Raw genomic sequence first — 18,016 nt, 5'->3', positions numbered from 1 at the left:
GCAAGTCACAAACACTGACAACTACAACCCAGAAGCCACAGTTCGAAAAGGACGTTCAGAAATATGTGAATAGCACCTCACAAGAAGAAAATGATATGATCCGAAAGATAATAGTCTCAAAATAACATATGGGATCCCTCCAGTACAAGCAGGGCCTAGGGCAGATCCGCTCTGGCCGGACTTCTTCAAACAAACACTAAGCAAATGCACTGAAACACAGCGTCTTTGAACACGGTTTGCTAATAGCAAGCAGATTATTACTGACCAAACAAACTACAACACCAAGCAAATCAAATTTCAGGCAGGCTGCCTGCTTATCTTGTTAGGAGTCATGCAATCAAAGCATCGCCTCTACTGCTTGTAGACACAGGCTCCGGTTCATCAGCAGTAGAACATGACGTTCTTGACACTGTCCTTGAGCGCGGGAAGGGGCCTAACAACTCCGCCGGTGGCGGCACGGGTACTGCGGGATGTCGACGAGTTGGACGGCGCTCCGCCTCCACGGGCGCCACTCGCCAGTGATCCACTGTCTGAGCTGTCAGGCTCCATGTAGAACCGGGCGCGGAATGCAGCCAGATGAGCGTAGTAGGCTGGTGGGACTGCAAGGCATATATGCATTTTGGTTTATTTGTTGCTCCCCCATCAATTCAGTAATGCATAACTCTGATTAAATTCAACTCCCTTTCAGAAAAATCGAGACAACTTACCAATGGATACAGAACGTGTGCACCTCGCGTAACTGCACCAGCAATTTGACAAGTTATTAGTACACAGTTCAGGGAACTCACACCTCTTTAAGCAGCTGAGACAGTTGAGATAGATGAACTGTATAGGAAGTATAAGAGTGGCCAGGCAGAGAAGCTTACGTGTAGCAAAGGTTGTTGGTAAGGGTCTGCAATGCATCAGCTGTGAAGTTGTTTTCATCCCACAAGACATGGTAGTGAGCAGGACGGCTCGTGCCCTTGATGCCAGCATGGCTGCACAGGAAGAAGTCGAAACTCTGTAGGGATGGCAGATCTTCGAGTCCACAACAGTACCTGCAATTTCACCCAAACCAAAACAAATGCCCAAAGGGTTCTCTAGTTAAGTTTCCAAAAGACTGCAGCAGTATGTATATCATTTCCATTTCGAAAACAATAATTAATACCCACCAGGAAGTATGTTCCCACTCGTGTCGACTGAATTCTTATCATTGTGGTTGTGTGCGAACAACCTCGTGTGGTGCCGTTTCTGGACCACGATGAAAGTCACCTGCGGTTGGTAATTTGCTTCCAGCGATGCACACGCCTAAGGCACACATTAACATCATCAACTATAACTTGCAAGTTGCAATAACCCTATTGTCTCCAAAAGGAAAAGGAAAGAAGAAAGTTACCTTTCGGATTGCATCCAATTCATGCAGTAGAACTTGGTAGAACTGCCCTTCACTCACACCATCCCTGTCAAAGGTAACCACATTAATTGGCCAAGGCTTCGAGTAACTAACCAGTTGCAGCAGCTCAAATGCAAAGTCTTGTAAGAAATCACGCACACACACCTGTAGAATAGTATCCTCTGAGGCTTTTGACCAGTTGATCTTTTGAAGGATATAAGAAGCTCCCTGCAAATGTGGAGCTCAGCATGTATTACTTGTGCTCTAGGTAAAAAGGACAAAAGGAGATGGGCCTTGCTGGCATACCTGATCATGCCACCACAAATGGTTCCTTTCTGAGGATCATGTGTGACCTTATACAGATCCTCTATTAACTCTTGCCTATGAGATTGAGCAGAAACTAAACCAGCATACTTTGTCACCTCAGGCCAATCTTGGGAAGCCACAACCTGCAGGGTAATACAAACAATGAAACAAATTGCCAGTGTATGTGCGAATGAACAGTCACAAAACATGAGTCCAATAGTTCAACTTACAGCAGCAATGGAAGGGCTGCTATCTTCACCAGGATGAGGATGGGTCACATCCGCACCAAATATGATGGTAGGCCTGTCAGTCACCAAAGGAATGCGTCTTGACACTGCATCAGCCAGCACTGTGTTCCTTCCTCCAACCTTTGAAAACAAATAAAATTTTCTTTTTGGACTCGACAACTGAAAAAAATGCAACACAACAAAAGCATAGTTGATAGAAAACCAACCTTGACATTTATCTTCAGAGCGAGATTTGCCAGTATCTGTTTGTTCATCTTAAAAACTTGCTTTGCACAGCAGCACTGTGAAACTAATCCAAGGTCAATTTCACAGATACGCTTCAAATCACCTGAGACCAACACAGAGCAATTAACACCAATCATGAGCACGGCAGCAGGAATAAATATAAGAGACTACACAGGGTTTTAAGTTCATGTACCATAAAGAGAACCGTTATTATCAGGAAGTATTCCAATAAGCAAATCGAGTTCTCTGCGCTGTGGTCCGAGCATGTTCATTGCATCATGGAACCTGGCTTTCAGAGCTCTCTCCACTTTATCAGGATGTGCATATATAGGCGGAAGAATAGTCTCCAAGGGCAAAGTCCTACAGAGCCACCTTATGTTGTTAGTTTACTTCCATAAACCAGTAGATGGAGTGGATACTTATCATTTCAGAAATTGTTTTAAGAGATACTTGCCATTCCCGAGGCTTGGCACATGCGAGCAAGTTCACGACAGAATCCAACAGCAATGCTCTCTTGCACGTTTCGAGCAAAATTGACACAGATCCAGCTCCTCACTCTACCACCATTTACCATTTTCTAGATAAGGCAAAACGAAACTAAGTGGTAAATCTTGAGGCATAGTACATACATAGGTGTCTTATTAGCAAAGTATAAAGCTACTACTAATAGTTAGGCAAAAACACAGTGGAATTAATACAGTGGTTTTACTGATTGAACGACATTTTAACACAAGCCAAAAATTCGACTGGAGGATCAATAGCTGGAAAAACAATTATCTGAACATGAATGCCCAGCAAAACTCTAGTCATAGTGCGCTGTGAAGAGAAATTGATCAAGTGGACGGCATCTTAAAAAATTTCATGTTTCTGAACAGAACAACTTATGCATACCATTTACTCATATAGATATAGCCAATATTTTTAACTATTTGGTTATAAACATTTTTACAAAATACAAAATACTATTCAGAAAAATGTTTAGTACCTTGTTCATCATATTCCACTGCCCAACTCTAGGCAAGCAGTCCTTCTCTCTGCCAGTTTCATTATACTTGAGCTGCATCATAAGTAAAATATAAAATGTTGAATATGTTGCGAGGAAATATGACTGATGTTAGTTATCAAACCCACAAACAAAGTTGCCTCAATTTATAAAACAGGAGTTATATTAATTATGACACAGAAGGGTGATACGAACAATAAAAAATATTTCACAAGCCACTGCTGCAATAAGAGTGGAGCAACCTTGGACCTCTTGCCCTTTATATTGTTCTTTTTCTCTATATTTTATCTATATACCCAGCAGGGGCTTCCCCTGCTGTTTTCGCTAAAAGAAACATATGAGTGGGTTTCAGCCTACCCGAGGAGCAGGTAAAATCCGTGCCTCAATTGAAGCCAAACGCTCACTGATCTTAATGCCAAACTCTTTAGCATAAGGATCCTCATGGTAAGAGTTATGATTCACCGTCTGTGGGCACAAAAAAAAGGTTGTCATTTGCATAAGCATATGAAGTCACGAAGGAAAGGAGAACCCAAGTAGAACCTGAAACAAGGGGGAGAAACATATTACCTGAATAATGTCACGCTCCCGATCAATGTGGGCGCTGGCATGTCTCCTCTAAAAGAGCTCTTATCTGACTCTGGTTTAATCTCTTAGAGTACCTCTGTCCCTCCTACTATTTTGCAGACCTGGATAAACTCAGATTTTTAAGCACACATTAGAAACACAGGTTTTGCTATCAAAGGTTAGACAGGGATAAGTCAAGGTGTAGAGCTTTGCTAGAAAAGAGCAAGAGGCAGCAGCTATAGCCACTAAGCTTACCTCCATTGGAAGGTAATTTGGGTGCTGCTGATTGCCAACCTTGCAGACAGGGCAGGTAGGTGTGCTGGATGGTAAAGCCATAGGTCTCTTGAAAATATTGTACAACCGACTTCACTGCGCCACCATTGATCAACAGGAAAACTGCTGGCAAATAACATCAGCTTCTTTTAGGAAACTGAAAGGATTATCCCAGGGATTTTTTTTTCTCTGAACAAATGATCCAGAGAGGAAAAATGTAAACATAGGAGTGCATGAAGAAACAAGGAATGGCCATACGTTAGCTCCCGAGTTGCCTGAGATGTTAAACTAGCAATTCGATACTTCCGTCGCATGTTACCACGGTGCGTAACTTCCACCTTCACTCCTCTTAAGGCCTTCTTTATCTGAAATTGTGCACAATAACACATACATTAATCATCAAAATATTAAGTAAAGTGACATACAAAAAGCGAAAACTAGCAGCTTAGATATGTAAGACAAAATGAAACTGCTGAGGCCAATATGAAGAACTGGAAAGTGGGAACATATGTGGCAAATAATCGTCTGTTTCCAAGAAGCAGTATGCTAGACATTTGTTGTTTGATGAATTTAGCACTCTGCCTAACAGAAAGAAATGTACCAAGTTCCATTTAAGAACTAGTCAACTGATAAAATGTGAATGTGAAATGTTTGCTACTGTACCTTGACACGTTCAGCGTCTGAGAGAGGCCTTGAGTGGATGTCGGTGTTTAAAAGCTGTGCAACAAAATCTATCACAGGTAATGGCTCAAAGAAAGCTGTTGCCGACATATCTGAAAAGACAGAAAAGGGTTAACAGGTAAATTGAGTGATAACAACTCAATAATCTGCTAATTTAGCAGCACAAAAAAAAGGAACTGAATAAGAAAAGTTCAACATAACAGAACCCCATCTTGTGAACTTCAAAGAAAGACCAACTCAAAGGATGATAAGATATCATCTGCACATGCCTCAGTTTATGCTTTGCAAAAAAGTTATATAAGAACCTTAAGTCATGACTGATACTGCCTGCAACTTGAAAATGCATTACCAAATCATCTGCAATCTTATTCGATGGAATGTTTGCTGTGGCTTTTTCATCAAGAGAAAATGACCATTCCTACCAGTCTATGATTTAGCTGTGAGGCACTTGATGATTCATGAATATTAAGTTAGTCGTAAGTAAAAGTGCCTAATAGACAGTATTGCAGCCATCGGAGATGTGATCCTAACAGGGAGCTTGCTCATGGAATTAAGCAGTTGCTTGTCATCACCCAAATTATATATGGTATTGGACGGACATAGTAAAGCGTAACAACAAGAGTGTTAAGTTGCACGCACCAACCAGTTCAACCCAAAAGATTTAAGCTTTTGGGAAGAGGTAGGCAATCCACTTATACACTTCAACACCCCCACTCACGTGCAACCAGAGAAGAAGGCGCAAACGTGAGCCCGCGTGCAGCCAGAGACAAAGGCGCAAACGTGGAAATAAAGGGGGCGGAGTTGCACGCACCAACCAATTCAACCCAAGCTTTTGGGAAGAGGTAGGCAATCCACTTATACACTTCAACAAAGAGGACCCTGGTTTAACCATGTATCTCATACATATATCCATGAGGGACAGAGCTTTACCAATATTCAATGACAGGCCCATTTGAGTAGGCCGAATGCTCTGGTAAAACCCACGCCAGCTTTCTATTCCCTCACCAAGGGATCGCCTCCTCCCCAGGTCAGGAGAGAAAAATGATCGCCCAAATGGTGCATACCTTTAAAAAAGAGAGTCCAATCATCATTGTAAGATTCACACTAATGTATCCTATTATCTGAAACCTAGAGGCTAATTTTAATTACCTTGTTGTTGGCAGCTCCCGCAGAACAATATCAAGAACTTGCAAGGCTTCTTGAGGAGCCTCTGCTTGCCTTCCAGCTAAAAATTGCTCCAGACGACGGAGATCAGCCCTTGCAGCAAATTTAATCACTACCTTGTATGTTTTCTTACGCCTAGACATAGAAAAACAACAACATAGCCTTTCAGTCCCAAGCAAGTTGGGGTAGGCTAACGCCTAGACATACAAAAGACGATAGGAAATGTCAAACAGAATATGCTATTTTCTAGGTCGGGAAAACATTGACAAAAGTGGCTCAAGGATACCTCTCTACTCCAGAACCACCATCTTCCTCAATTAGAGTGATGTGAAATTCTTTTGAAATGAATGGCAGTGGACCAGCCGTGTATAGGCTCTTTCTACCATCATAGGCTGGAAGCCGCCCTCCCAAGTATGACATCTTGTGCAGCTTCACCAGCTCTTCCATGACAGAACGGTTCACAATTCGCGATGTAACTTCCGGGGTGATTGAAACCTGATAGGATACACCACATGATTAAAAATCAAAGTAAAAAACATTTAGGTAAGGTTATAAAGATTCAAGAGAATGTTGAAAGGGATAGACCAACGTACATCATACTGATGAAGATCCTTGTCAGGTAATTCAGCAAAGAAGTGATTTGCCTTCACCAAACACCTGGTGCCAATACTTCCACTTCCTGGGCGGTGAGGAAACTTATATGCATTGCTCGACACTGGAAATGCTTGCACAATGTCTTGGCACATGCTTGATTCGTCCTGTACAGACAAATCTTTCAGCTGATCCGTAACTTCTACAGTAGAAGCTCTTGGTGACAGATCCGGAGAGCCTGCTTCTGGTGAGATGTTATCAGGTTCATGTGAAGTTTCCATTGCTTGGCGCAGCTCGGGAGCTATGGTGGACGGGCCTGCCCCACGTCCACCTCTACCACCACCATAGTAGTGTGGTGGCTGCACTTCTCTGTAAGCCTGACCTTGGCCCATATATCCTGCAGCAGGGCCAGCAGGCTGCCACCTCTGCGACATGATGGCCTCCGCGAGGTTGTGACATGGAACCCTGTCCATGCTGGTAGTAGCCAGTTCCACGACCACCTTGTGGGAGTTTTTGATGGTAGGAGCCACCGCGGCCACGGAAACCTCTTCCAGGACCTCTTCCCACCACCACCGGGCTCAGCAGCCTGTGAGCCCTCGCCAAACCCAGGCAGTTTCGGTCTCCAAGATCCCATGCCGTGGGCAGTGAAACAGTGAGGCTGACAAACTCAATGTGCTGCCAAGAGAGGAAAGTCCAGTTTTTAGGATTTGATCATCACTGTGAAAAATGCACACTTAAACAAGTTAAGGATGTTCATATAAAAACTTGGCTTGTTAGTGTTTAACAGAGTCACTCAGCTTTATCCTGTGGGTAGCACATGAGGATATAAAGTGGCTAAGCTATCATGAACAATTCAATGAACCTAGACAAGAAAGGATTTTTCTTGCAAGGATTTATAGATCGAGGCTATACAAAACTAAACAAAAAATAACTTAATGAGCTTACTAAACCATCTAGAGCAACTGAAACAAGATAGATTACTACAGTATTAGAAAACAGTAGCAAAGCTAGGCATGAGAAGACTGAACTCTGAAGGGAAGAAGACAACACTAGGCGCCGACCTCGTTCGGCTGGTACACAGGGCTACTACTAATTTGTTCCGGCTCAACAGTGTTCTATGAGAAAGAATAAGCTAAAACAAATCGAGCCAAACACGCTCTGCCCACTAATCAAGAAGCACGCTATTTTACAGTCCAGATGCATGCTAAATAGACCAAACAAAAATTATCATAGATCAGAGAAAATAGTTTCATTACACCTGACCCACCCAGAAACTGTGTCAAAAATCGTACCTTTCCTACAGGACAAAAACTACAGAGCATTGCCGCATGCTTACCCAACAAAATATGCACAGGAGAGGAAGGAATCAAGTGTGACATCTTCCACAGTGAAATATCCGATAAGATTGAATGTTGTAAGCTGAAGGCCTCAGCTTCTGGCCCTAACATAAACCTTACAGATCCACATTACAATGCAAAGATTTGCGACGCGCAGCCATGGGACCAAGAACATACACACTATGGGAAACTACGTAGAAACGAAGGGAAAAGACAAGAGAAGTAAACGGCTAAACGCATTGGGCATCCTGTTGTATATCAACACCAAAACACATGGAGAAACACAGAAGACGAGAAGAAAAGACGGGTGAAACGCAGGAAGTAGAGGGGAGGAAGAACACATGAGTGATTCTCCGGGGAGAAGGACGACAGAGCGGAGGGGAGGAAAGCAACTGGGAAAGGAGAGGGCAAGGAAACTAGAGGGAGCATGCTCGTGGAGGAAGAAGCAGAAGGCCGCTTGTGATCACCTTGGGGAAGAACACATGCAGCAGCTAGGGGAAGTAGAGCAGGACCCTCCCTCCCTGTTGTTTCTTTCAGTGGATCGGAGCGGAGCAGAATGCGAGTGATTGATGTGGAGAGAACAGGGGGAAACGCCAAGAGGATCTATTTAAGCAGCAGGGAGTGCACAGAGACAACGAGCTCCCCTTCTTGTGTGGGCCTGCTGTGTTGCTATCTTCAATTTCTTCTCTGGTGGTCTTGGTTGGGTACTTGGGTTGGTTGGAGGAATATTATGTTGTTTGGTCAGGAGATATAATAATATAATATATACTTAACTCTGGGTATTTTCAAGTGTTTACTTTTGATTGAGTAATATACAGGCCGCAATAGTGCAGAAATGCACTCTGCCTTTTTTTTTTTGCTATGAAATGCATTCTGCCTTGAATGGGTAGAGTAGGGAGTAGAGCAGAGTAATGACGTGCTATTGATGTGTGTGTGAACCGTGGGGAAAAAAAAATCTCCCTACACTACACCTCAGAAATATCTGCCTTGGGGATATAAGAAAAAAGAATATTTGTAAAACTAAAACTTGTAGTTCATTTCCTTAAATAAATGGTGTAAATCTTTTTTTTTTTGAAGGACATCACGTAACAATTGAGAAAAAATGGTGTAAATCTTACTCAAAGGACTTAACACAAGCATTAACAACAGGTGCGCTCTGTCACCTGCCTATGCAACAACTGCAAGTGTACATGTGTTTTTTACCATCGACTCTGGCAAGCGTCCTAAATGACAAAGCAACACTGACAGGACGATTCGACGGGTTCATGGCAATCAAGGTAGTGTTTAGTTAGGTGAAATTTAAGAATTTAGCTACCGTAGCACTTTCGTTTTTATTTAGCAATTAGTATTCAATTATGGACTAATTAGGCTCAAAATGTTCGTCTCACGATTTCCAACCAAACTGTGCAATTAATTTTTTTTTATCTATATTTAATGCTCCATACACATATCGTAAGATTTAATATAATGACTACTATAACACTTTTTAGAAAAAGTTTTTTTTTTTTTTTGAACAAAACAAGGCCCAAGAACCGAAGACCAGGCTTCAATGATTAGATTAGATTCGATAGACAGGGAGCTTGGACCGGAAGGCTACTCCGGATCCGGGTCCTCTGTCCTGTGGACTGTGGTGCACCAGTGTTCCTTACAGGCAGAGGCAGTGGGAGTGGGCCCCTAAAAAAGTAGCTACAGGACTAGACCCGTCGTCTCCTCCGCTGCTTCAAACAGGGCGTTCACCCCAAATCTAAATTTTAGTACTATGCAAAAAGAAGATTCCCCGTCATATCAAATTTACGGTACATGCATGGAGTACTAAATGTTGACGAAATCAAAAACTAATTGCACAGTTTGGTTGTACTTTGCGAGACGAACATTTTGAGTCTAATTAATCAACGATTGGACAATTATTATCAAATACAAACAAAATGCTATAATGCGCTAAGTAATAAACAGTGTTTTCGGCTGGCCCAGACCACAGTCGCAGCACGCACTGTGATTGTGATTTGCGCCGGGTTTAGTCGGACGAAATTTAGAAATTTAACTACTGTAGCATTTTCGTTTTTATTTGATAATTAGTATTCTAATTAGGCTCAAAACGTTCGTCTCGCGATTTTCAACCAAACTGTGTAATTAGTTTTTTTTCGTCTACATTTAATGTTCTATGTACACATCGCAAGATTCGATATGATGATTACTGTAGCACTTTTTGAAAAAACTTTTTGGAATCATCTCCCTGAGTCCCAGTCCTAGCGGTGCAGGTTGGCCTATGTTTCAACACCAATCAAGCCCTCGTTTACTTGGCCGATTCGGTGGCAGCAGATTCACTGTAGCTACACTGTTGCTGTAGTAGCGTTTTGTTTTTATTTTGTAATAATTGTTCAATCGTTGACTAATTAGGCTCAAAATGTTCGTTTCGTAAGGTACCACTAAACTGTGCAATTAATTTTTATTTCGTCAACATTTAGTACTCCATGCATGTACCGTAAGTTTGATGTGACGAGAAATCTTCTTTTTACATAATGTTAAAATTGGAAATTTAGGAGAAACTAAACACACCCCAAATCACCACTGTCTAGGAGCAACGCGTGCATCCAGATTATATATTTGTATTTTCTTTCCAGCACAAGCCAGAAGCAGTCATTGCCAATAAAAGAAATCGATGTTAGAGGTGCCTTGCGTACCTCGGGCATTTATTAAGAGAGAGAAAGCATGGGCAGTGCATGCAGCCACGCAGGAAATCATGCATCGTAAGACTGGCCACAGCGTTGCTTTTTATCGGTGTTCAAGCACTCTCTCTCCTATTTTAAGCATCGAGATGAAAAAAAAGTGGGCACCAATACATGTTCGTTCATCAGTGCTTTAAACATTAAAAAATATTATTGCTCGTTCGCCTCTGCCTCCGCAGCCGCTACGATGAGGTCCACAAGCACAGTAAAGCATCGGTGCCCACGCTGTAAGAATTGGAGAGCTGAAGTATCGGTGCTCATGTCAGACTGAATTTTTTCAGCACCGCTCACGCTGTGGACAGTCTAACGAAGCAGCTCCATCATCATCTTCATGACATGAATGCGATCGACCATCCATCTCCTTGGATTTGTTCTCCGGAGTACAATCTTGAGTGAATGCAGCAGAAGACGGCCTGAGGGAGGAAGGAACGAATGAATGCAAGGCTTTGCACCCCAAAATGTAAAATTTTTCAAGATTCTCCGTCACATCGAATCTTTGGACGCATGCATGAAGCATTAAATATAAATAAAAAATAAAACTAATTACACAGTTTAGACGAAATCCACGAGACGAATCTTTTAAGCCTAATTAGACTATGATTGAACACTAATTATCAAATAACAACAAAACGCTACAGTAACATTTGCCAAGAATTTTGGCATCCAAACTTGCCCCAAATTGGCAATGCTGGCACCTGGCACCTGGCACCTGGCACCTGGCACAAAGAGAAATGCAGTGCAAGTGCAATTGTGCAAGGAAAATTGAAGGAAGGGAATCATTCACCTTCACCCGACCCGGTCAAGCCTCACACAACACGTGGCGGCGTATACGTACACGCAGTGCAATCCACGAGTCACGGGCGGGCGAGGCAGGTGGATAGTAGTACTACTGAGAGCAAGCGAGCGCCGCAACCGCACCTCCTGCCAATCTCACGCCCGGTACGTGCTCACCCACCTTTCTTTCCACCTCTTCGTCCTTTCATCTTTGCTTCACTTTATTATCCATTTGCGTTGCATTGCATGCCTGCCTCAACATTTTTTCTGCAAAAATAAAAGGGTGATCTCACCGCTCAATTTCATCTCCCAGTCCCAACAGCATAACTATATATAAAAGTATAAACTGTGAACATGAGATCTCACCAGTCAATTTGAAGCCATTTTAGAAAAAAATTAGCAAAAAAACATTTTTGGCTTATATCAAATTTGTGAGGAGCCTAGAGAAGTCATGTTTTTGAGGCTTCAGCTCCTCCAGCTCCTTGCAAGAAGCTATTTTTAGACATTTGTTTGGTACGCTATGTTTAGAGCCGCAAGAAGCCAGGATCTATGCTAAAAGAGCCTATTCGCTGGTTGGTTTTTGGGCTGATAAGCCCAGCTGGTGCTGGTTTGTTATGAGAGAAAAACACTCGGCGTGCGTTTAGTTGGGTGAATTTGGGAATTTGGGCTACTGTAGCACTTTCGTTTTTATTTGGCAATTAGTGTTCAATCATGGACTAATTATGCTCAAAACGTTCGTCTCGTAATTTCCAACCAAACTGTGCAATTAGTTTATTTTCGTCTACATTTAATGCTCCATGCATGTATCGCAAGATTCGATGTGATGGATACTGTAGCACTTTTTGGGAATTTGGGGTAGAAACTAAACACGCGCTCAAGCCAACAGGCTAAGGGGGTGTTTGGTTCCTACAGGAAAATTTTAGTCCCTGTCCCATCGGATGTTTGGACACATGCATGAAGTATTAAATATAGACGAAAAAATAACTAATTGCACAAATTGTGGCTAATTTGTGAGACGAATTTTTTAAGCCTAATTAGTCCATGATTTGACAATGCTGTGCTACAGTAAATATGTGCTAATGGCGGATTAATTAGGCTTAATAAATTCGTCTCGTAAATTAGCCTCTATCTATGTAATTAGTTTTATAATTAACTCATATTTAGTTCTCCTAAATAGCATCCGAACGTCCGATGTGACATAGACTAAAATTTAGTTCAGAAAACCAAACACCCCTAAAGAGACCCTGAATCTAGGGGCTTCCTTCTTTTGTCGTTTAGAATTTATTATAGTTGTTGTCTCTTGTCTCCTATGGCATGTCAGTCAAAATCATTGTTTGATTTTTAAGCAATAGACAACCATACCTACGCAGCCTAAAAAAAAAGGAATTTATTTTCCTCTAATCAACCTTTCATGCAGCTTCTGAACAAATTCATGCAAAGCCATGAAGTCAGAATCAGATCACTCAAGTCTACAATCTTTTGTAGCACGTGACAGGAGCCAGGAGCAGATGAATTCCTGGACTACACATATGCGAGCATATCTCATTACCTCGTCAGGAGATCAGCCGAATTAACTTATTCCGATATTGTATCAGTAGGGAGAGAAAAAGTACCTTTTTAGCCATGGATTGATCGACCTGCTTGTGTTATCCTAGTGTTCATTACGAGATCAAAACTTTTGATGCATATATCACTGCCACAAGAGAGGGATCCACTAACTGATGAAACTTCATTGCGCACTTGATTTGGAGCAGCTTTTATTTTCATTTTGGTATCTCCTGTGATTCAACCCTGATATCATCGGTCTTGAAAAATATATAAATGCGACCGAGGGTCGTCTAGCTGGATGGAACGCTGATGAATCGGTTGCCATGTTTCTGGTATGTCATTTGTAGCCCATGCACCATAATAGGCCATCCCCACCACCATAAATCAAGAATTTTAAGGATGTATATGAAGGCAATAAGACAACGCACCAGCGGTTTGTTAGTGACTACTGACCAGGCCACAGTGCTACCTGAGCTGGCATAGTACTTTGGTGCTCTCTAAGGAATTCTAGGCAATCCCAAACTCATATCCCTTTTTGTGTGTATGTATATTGCATCACAAGGAAGCAGGAGGGAAAGATTATTAGACACTGACATGATATTTGATTAGTATAGGTTTTGAGAAAAGGCCCAAGCCACTAGCTACGGTCATGGGCCTACGTGGGCTGCACTTCCTTGCCCAATCAAAAACATTTGGCCCTTTTGTTCAGATGGCTATTCTAAATAGAAAGAGAATGAATGGAGTATAATCTTCCTCTCTCTTTTTTGACTATATAAGGAGGGCTCAATTTTGGTCTTTTCAGATTCTTTAGAAAGTTGTTGCTTGCAGTTAAAGAAGACTATGGCCCTCTTTTTTCTCCAGTGTGTGATGGGATTGGGATACAGAGAGCAAAGAGAGGAAGGGGCTTACCATGCCTATCTCACCTGCCGTGTTTCTTTTTGACCCAAACATTTATGGGCGGGTAGGCATTGACTTGCGCTGTGTCCTTGGCGATGGCGTCTCTCCCACATGCCACAGCAATACAACGTCCACCACACCAGCATGCATGACCCCGGCACACGAGCAATACAGCTCCCAATTTGGGGGCGCAACACAAGCACATGAGCTGCCAAAATAAACTGATTTGATCACATCCAACTAAATGTTCCCTACGTGATGTACTGATCAGATTGTACAACACAGAAGTTAGCCAATAAGTAGTTATGCAAGACTATTGGCCAATGGATAGGAATATGTGTAAGAGCAAGTTACATACCAAACTAGATGTCAGCAGCAAGGTTTCTTAAGTAACACCGATGGCAATCTTGCCTTGTCTAGCAAATATAGTGTCAATGCATGTGAGTGTCTAGATAATCGACATCTTTACCCACAGGACACGGTCGCGAAAAATAATTGACATCTTTATTGCAAACTTTTCTCCAGTAGACCTAAGTTAGTCTGAGCAAGCGATTGAACCAGTGTTTTTCCTAAAAAAAAATCAGTCAATACATACTACATGACAAAGCATATTTGAAAAGTCAGAGGTAGGACTGTTTACTTGTCATTAAAAAAAACTGTTTACTTGTCATCACACAACACATATGACACATGCATGCATTTTACTAGCAGCGGTACTCGGAGTCCACCCCAAGTCAATCAATAATGAAAAACCAAAACCCAAATCCTACACGTTTTATGTTACTCCGGACCATATATTTTTGTTTGATTTGATTTTGTTATAAAACATGTTGCCAGCGGTTAGGATCTTCTCCTCTCCGTCTCTCATGATCAACATAGTAGATAAAAATAGTAGAACAAGTAGACACAAGATAGGGAGACTATTGTTTATTCCTCTGAAAATTGGTGATTACAACATGGATCTCCCACGTATATATATAGTCCTGCCAAGGCCTAAGAGTTTGGTAAGAGCCCACATACAAACGGACTAGGATTATGATTCCTCCTTCTCCTTTTCTTCTAGGGTAGAGTTCGAATGTTTTACAACACTCCCCCTTGGGCGATTACCACGATATGCACATGCCTCATTAAAAACTCCATCCAAAAATCCAGTGAAAAACGGTTCTCGAAGAAAAGAGTACATCGCATTCGTTAATTGCATTGCACATTTTGTCTCGTTAAAAACCTTGTGTGAGAAACCTTCAAGTAAAAACTCAAATAGGGAAAAAGAGTACAACATTTAACATTCTTGGTCATGTATACTTCAGGATATTCTATTCTTCGTGAATAGATTTTTATCTTCATGATCAATGCATAAACTTCAATGTTTTAGCAAAAATGATCTACTTGATCTTTGTAATTCTAGTGGTTTACCTTCGAGGTAGATTTAATAAAAATATGATCCCCCTCATAAAAGCCAAAATTTAAACTTCATTGTTCAAACCACACTTTTCACAAATGTGTGCTTAATTAATGGTATGCAGCACCCAGTACTGTATCTTTCAAAAAGTTGGCTCATAATTCTTCTATGAATTATATGTGTATAAACAAGAGCAATATGCTTCATGCATAATAACCACTTATTAGTTGTGCAAAACAAATAAATTTTATCCTTTAGGGTAATAAATCCTTTCAGAGGATTATGGGGGGTAAATAAGTTAATATTCAATATCTTCTAGATAGTGTTTCAAACTTATACTAGAGTTTGAATACTGATAATTCTTTCTTAGTGAATTTTTAAATTATATGTTCTACAAATCTTCAGGACTTTGATTGTATCACTAAATAATAAATCCAGTCTTGCATTTGGCATTGAGGGGATAATTCAATTGCCAAAATCACCATTATTCTTATATCTTCTATGGTATTTAGAGGATATCAACACTTCATTGCTAGCTTTCAATATGCACTTTCTGAGTGTTCATATGACATCTTCACGGTGTTTAGGATTCCTCATTTTCTTTCACTCGGGTCTATATTCACTTTAGGGATTAATGGTGTTTATTCAAGAATCAACTGGTAAATCCTTCATGGATTAATTCCTTCAAGGATGTTCTCATTTTGGGTGAGTTATATTTCTCTTCTATGAGATATATTATCTACTGCATGGCAGATTATTATGAGATATACACAATGATAGTGTTATTCACTACAAAGTCATTCAATGACTCTATTCCTTTGAGGACATACCCTTCTTGAGACTTCGATATTCATTCAGGAATATATTATACTTTAGACTTCTTTAATACTTAGTATAAGATTTAATTTCCATATGTTGTGATTTGTATTTTTCAGGAGCTATATGGATTTTCATAATCCACTTACTAACTGCATATTTCATATTCATTCATTTCATTTGCCAGAGATATAGCAGAACATTTATTTCTTCTTAGTAGGAGATTCAACCTCAATTGCTTTCTTCATTGACCCGATATAATCGCTATAGGCGACATTGCCATGGACTTCATTTTCCGGATCCGGCTTCTCATAAGAGAAACATTTGTAATTATAGAGGTAGCGTTGTCGACAATTATTATTTTCTTCCAATATTCTCACAATATGAGATTATTCTATCTCTTTGTTATTTCTCAAACAAGAGATGATTTGTTGTTCTGCATACCCAACACCTAATGATGCGTGCTCTTAGTGTGTTGGATTTCATCTTCATGATGATCCTCTTCATGAGGTGCTTAACCTTCTTCATGAGGTATTCTCTTCATGAGAATGAAGGAGTTTGTTCTTATTTCATTTGACAAGTATACACTAAACTAGAATCCACATGCGCCCCCGTAGATTTTAGCTTAATAGTATATAATACTTAGTTTACTACTAGTAAAAATTTCTGGTTTATAACTTCAAGTTACTCCTCTTATTTTTCAAAAATATCTGGCATATGCTCCTCTTCATGCTTCATAATAGCATTTGTCAAACTATTGTTTGATTTAGTGCGTGATAATATTCCTGCTTCAAGCTTCGAGGAATATTTTCTTTAGATTATTTTCCTTCTGTGGAAATAATATTTGGCATTTAAAATAGACTTTCTCTCCCCCTAATGCCAATATTAGATCTTTATAGCATACTTCAAAAGATATCCCCTATCATGGTCTTAAAATAATTAAATTCATGCATCTCCAACTACAAGCGGAGGCCTATTCATGTATGCTATGATGAAATTTTATGGGAAATATCCACACATATATTTAAATATAGGAGGTTATTATGCAGCGAGCTAGAATACATAAAGTGCACTTAAGAATATTCAGCATTCCTATAAATTCAGAGATGTTCTCCCCCTGATTTGCACATATCATAGTTTAGAGAACTATTTCATTGTCTAGCTTCTTTATAGTTTAGCCAAAAAATTGATCCAATTACTCATACATAATAAAAAAATAGATCATATACTTCAAATGTATAAAATACGCAACATTCAAACTCACATAGAATTTCTTCTAGAATTTTCTAATTGCCATTAATGCAAAAATCCCTAAATGTCTTTTCTTTTTAAATCCTAAATCATCATAAGTGTGTTATCCACCATCTTAGTTCCCTAATTATTCATCCCATTAATTGGGTTAGTCTCCATTAAGCTAATTTCATATTAATTCACTCCCTCTGATCGTAGGCTGCTTGGCCTTAGACCAATCATATTGCTTATGTATACAATGCATTAAAAAGCAACATATTTATTACTTCAATAGAAACTATTTTGGCATAACATGCTAGTTAACTAATTTGATTACGAGGGGAAAAAGTAGTAGCTACAAGCTACGAATATAGCTTCTATGTTAATATTGATGTAGGAGTGGAGATATGTAGTTGCAGCTCGACGAGAGCATAACATAGTGATACACATTCATGTGTAATGTAGAATGTTGGTATTCAATCCAACATAATTGATAACAACAAATGCAAAGCTATAAGCTTGCTTGAAATTAGTGCAATGTAGAGAAAGTTAACTCGGCCGGAAGGGACGCGGCTAGGACTTCAAATCCTAATACATGCACTTAAAGATGGATTTAGAAAGGCTATGCCTATTAAATATATATTATCCACATTTTTTATGCCTTTACCCAAAATTCCTCCCCTTTCCATGCCATTATTACTTCAAGTAGTAATGTGCTTCATGCATCATCTATAAATAATCATTTCTAATGTTCCATAGAATCCAATCATACTTCTAGTATTCATTGGTTGTGGCATGAAATTCACATATCGAGCATACTATTCAATGTACAACAATTCAGGGTAAGACATAAACTTCTAGT

At 40.3% G+C, this 18,016-nt stretch overlaps 1 protein-coding gene across 1 annotated transcript; it reads right to left on the bottom strand.

Moving 5' to 3' along the window:
* Positions 1 to 96: 96 nt before the first annotated feature.
* On the bottom strand, positions 97 to 7,061 carry LOC136522416 (protein argonaute 1D-like). Its single transcript, XM_066516236.1, is given in 29 exon segments — positions 97 to 599; positions 708 to 739; positions 867 to 1,003; positions 1,006 to 1,037; positions 1,152 to 1,287; positions 1,376 to 1,439; positions 1,538 to 1,600; positions 1,679 to 1,821; positions 1,909 to 2,046; positions 2,133 to 2,254; positions 2,345 to 2,501; positions 2,503 to 2,511; positions 2,606 to 2,728; positions 3,137 to 3,208; positions 3,512 to 3,619; positions 3,722 to 3,745; positions 3,747 to 3,824; positions 3,826 to 3,840; positions 3,974 to 4,012; positions 4,014 to 4,097; positions 4,099 to 4,114; positions 4,250 to 4,356; positions 4,655 to 4,764; positions 5,603 to 5,736; positions 5,822 to 5,971; positions 6,123 to 6,331; positions 6,430 to 6,865; positions 6,867 to 6,986; positions 6,988 to 7,061. Coding segments are annotated over 29 exon segments (3,150 nt in total). The 3' UTR covers positions 97 to 381.
* Between the last annotated feature and the right edge of the window lie 10,955 nt (positions 7,062 to 18,016).

The sequence above is a fragment of the Miscanthus floridulus genome, chromosome 18 (genome assembly GCF_019320115.1).
Source record: "Miscanthus floridulus cultivar M001 chromosome 18, ASM1932011v1, whole genome shotgun sequence".
NCBI lineage: Eukaryota > Viridiplantae > Streptophyta > Magnoliopsida > Poales > Poaceae > Miscanthus > Miscanthus floridulus.
Note: the sequence above shows the minus strand (reverse complement) of the source record. Positions and strands in the feature narration are given on the sequence as shown.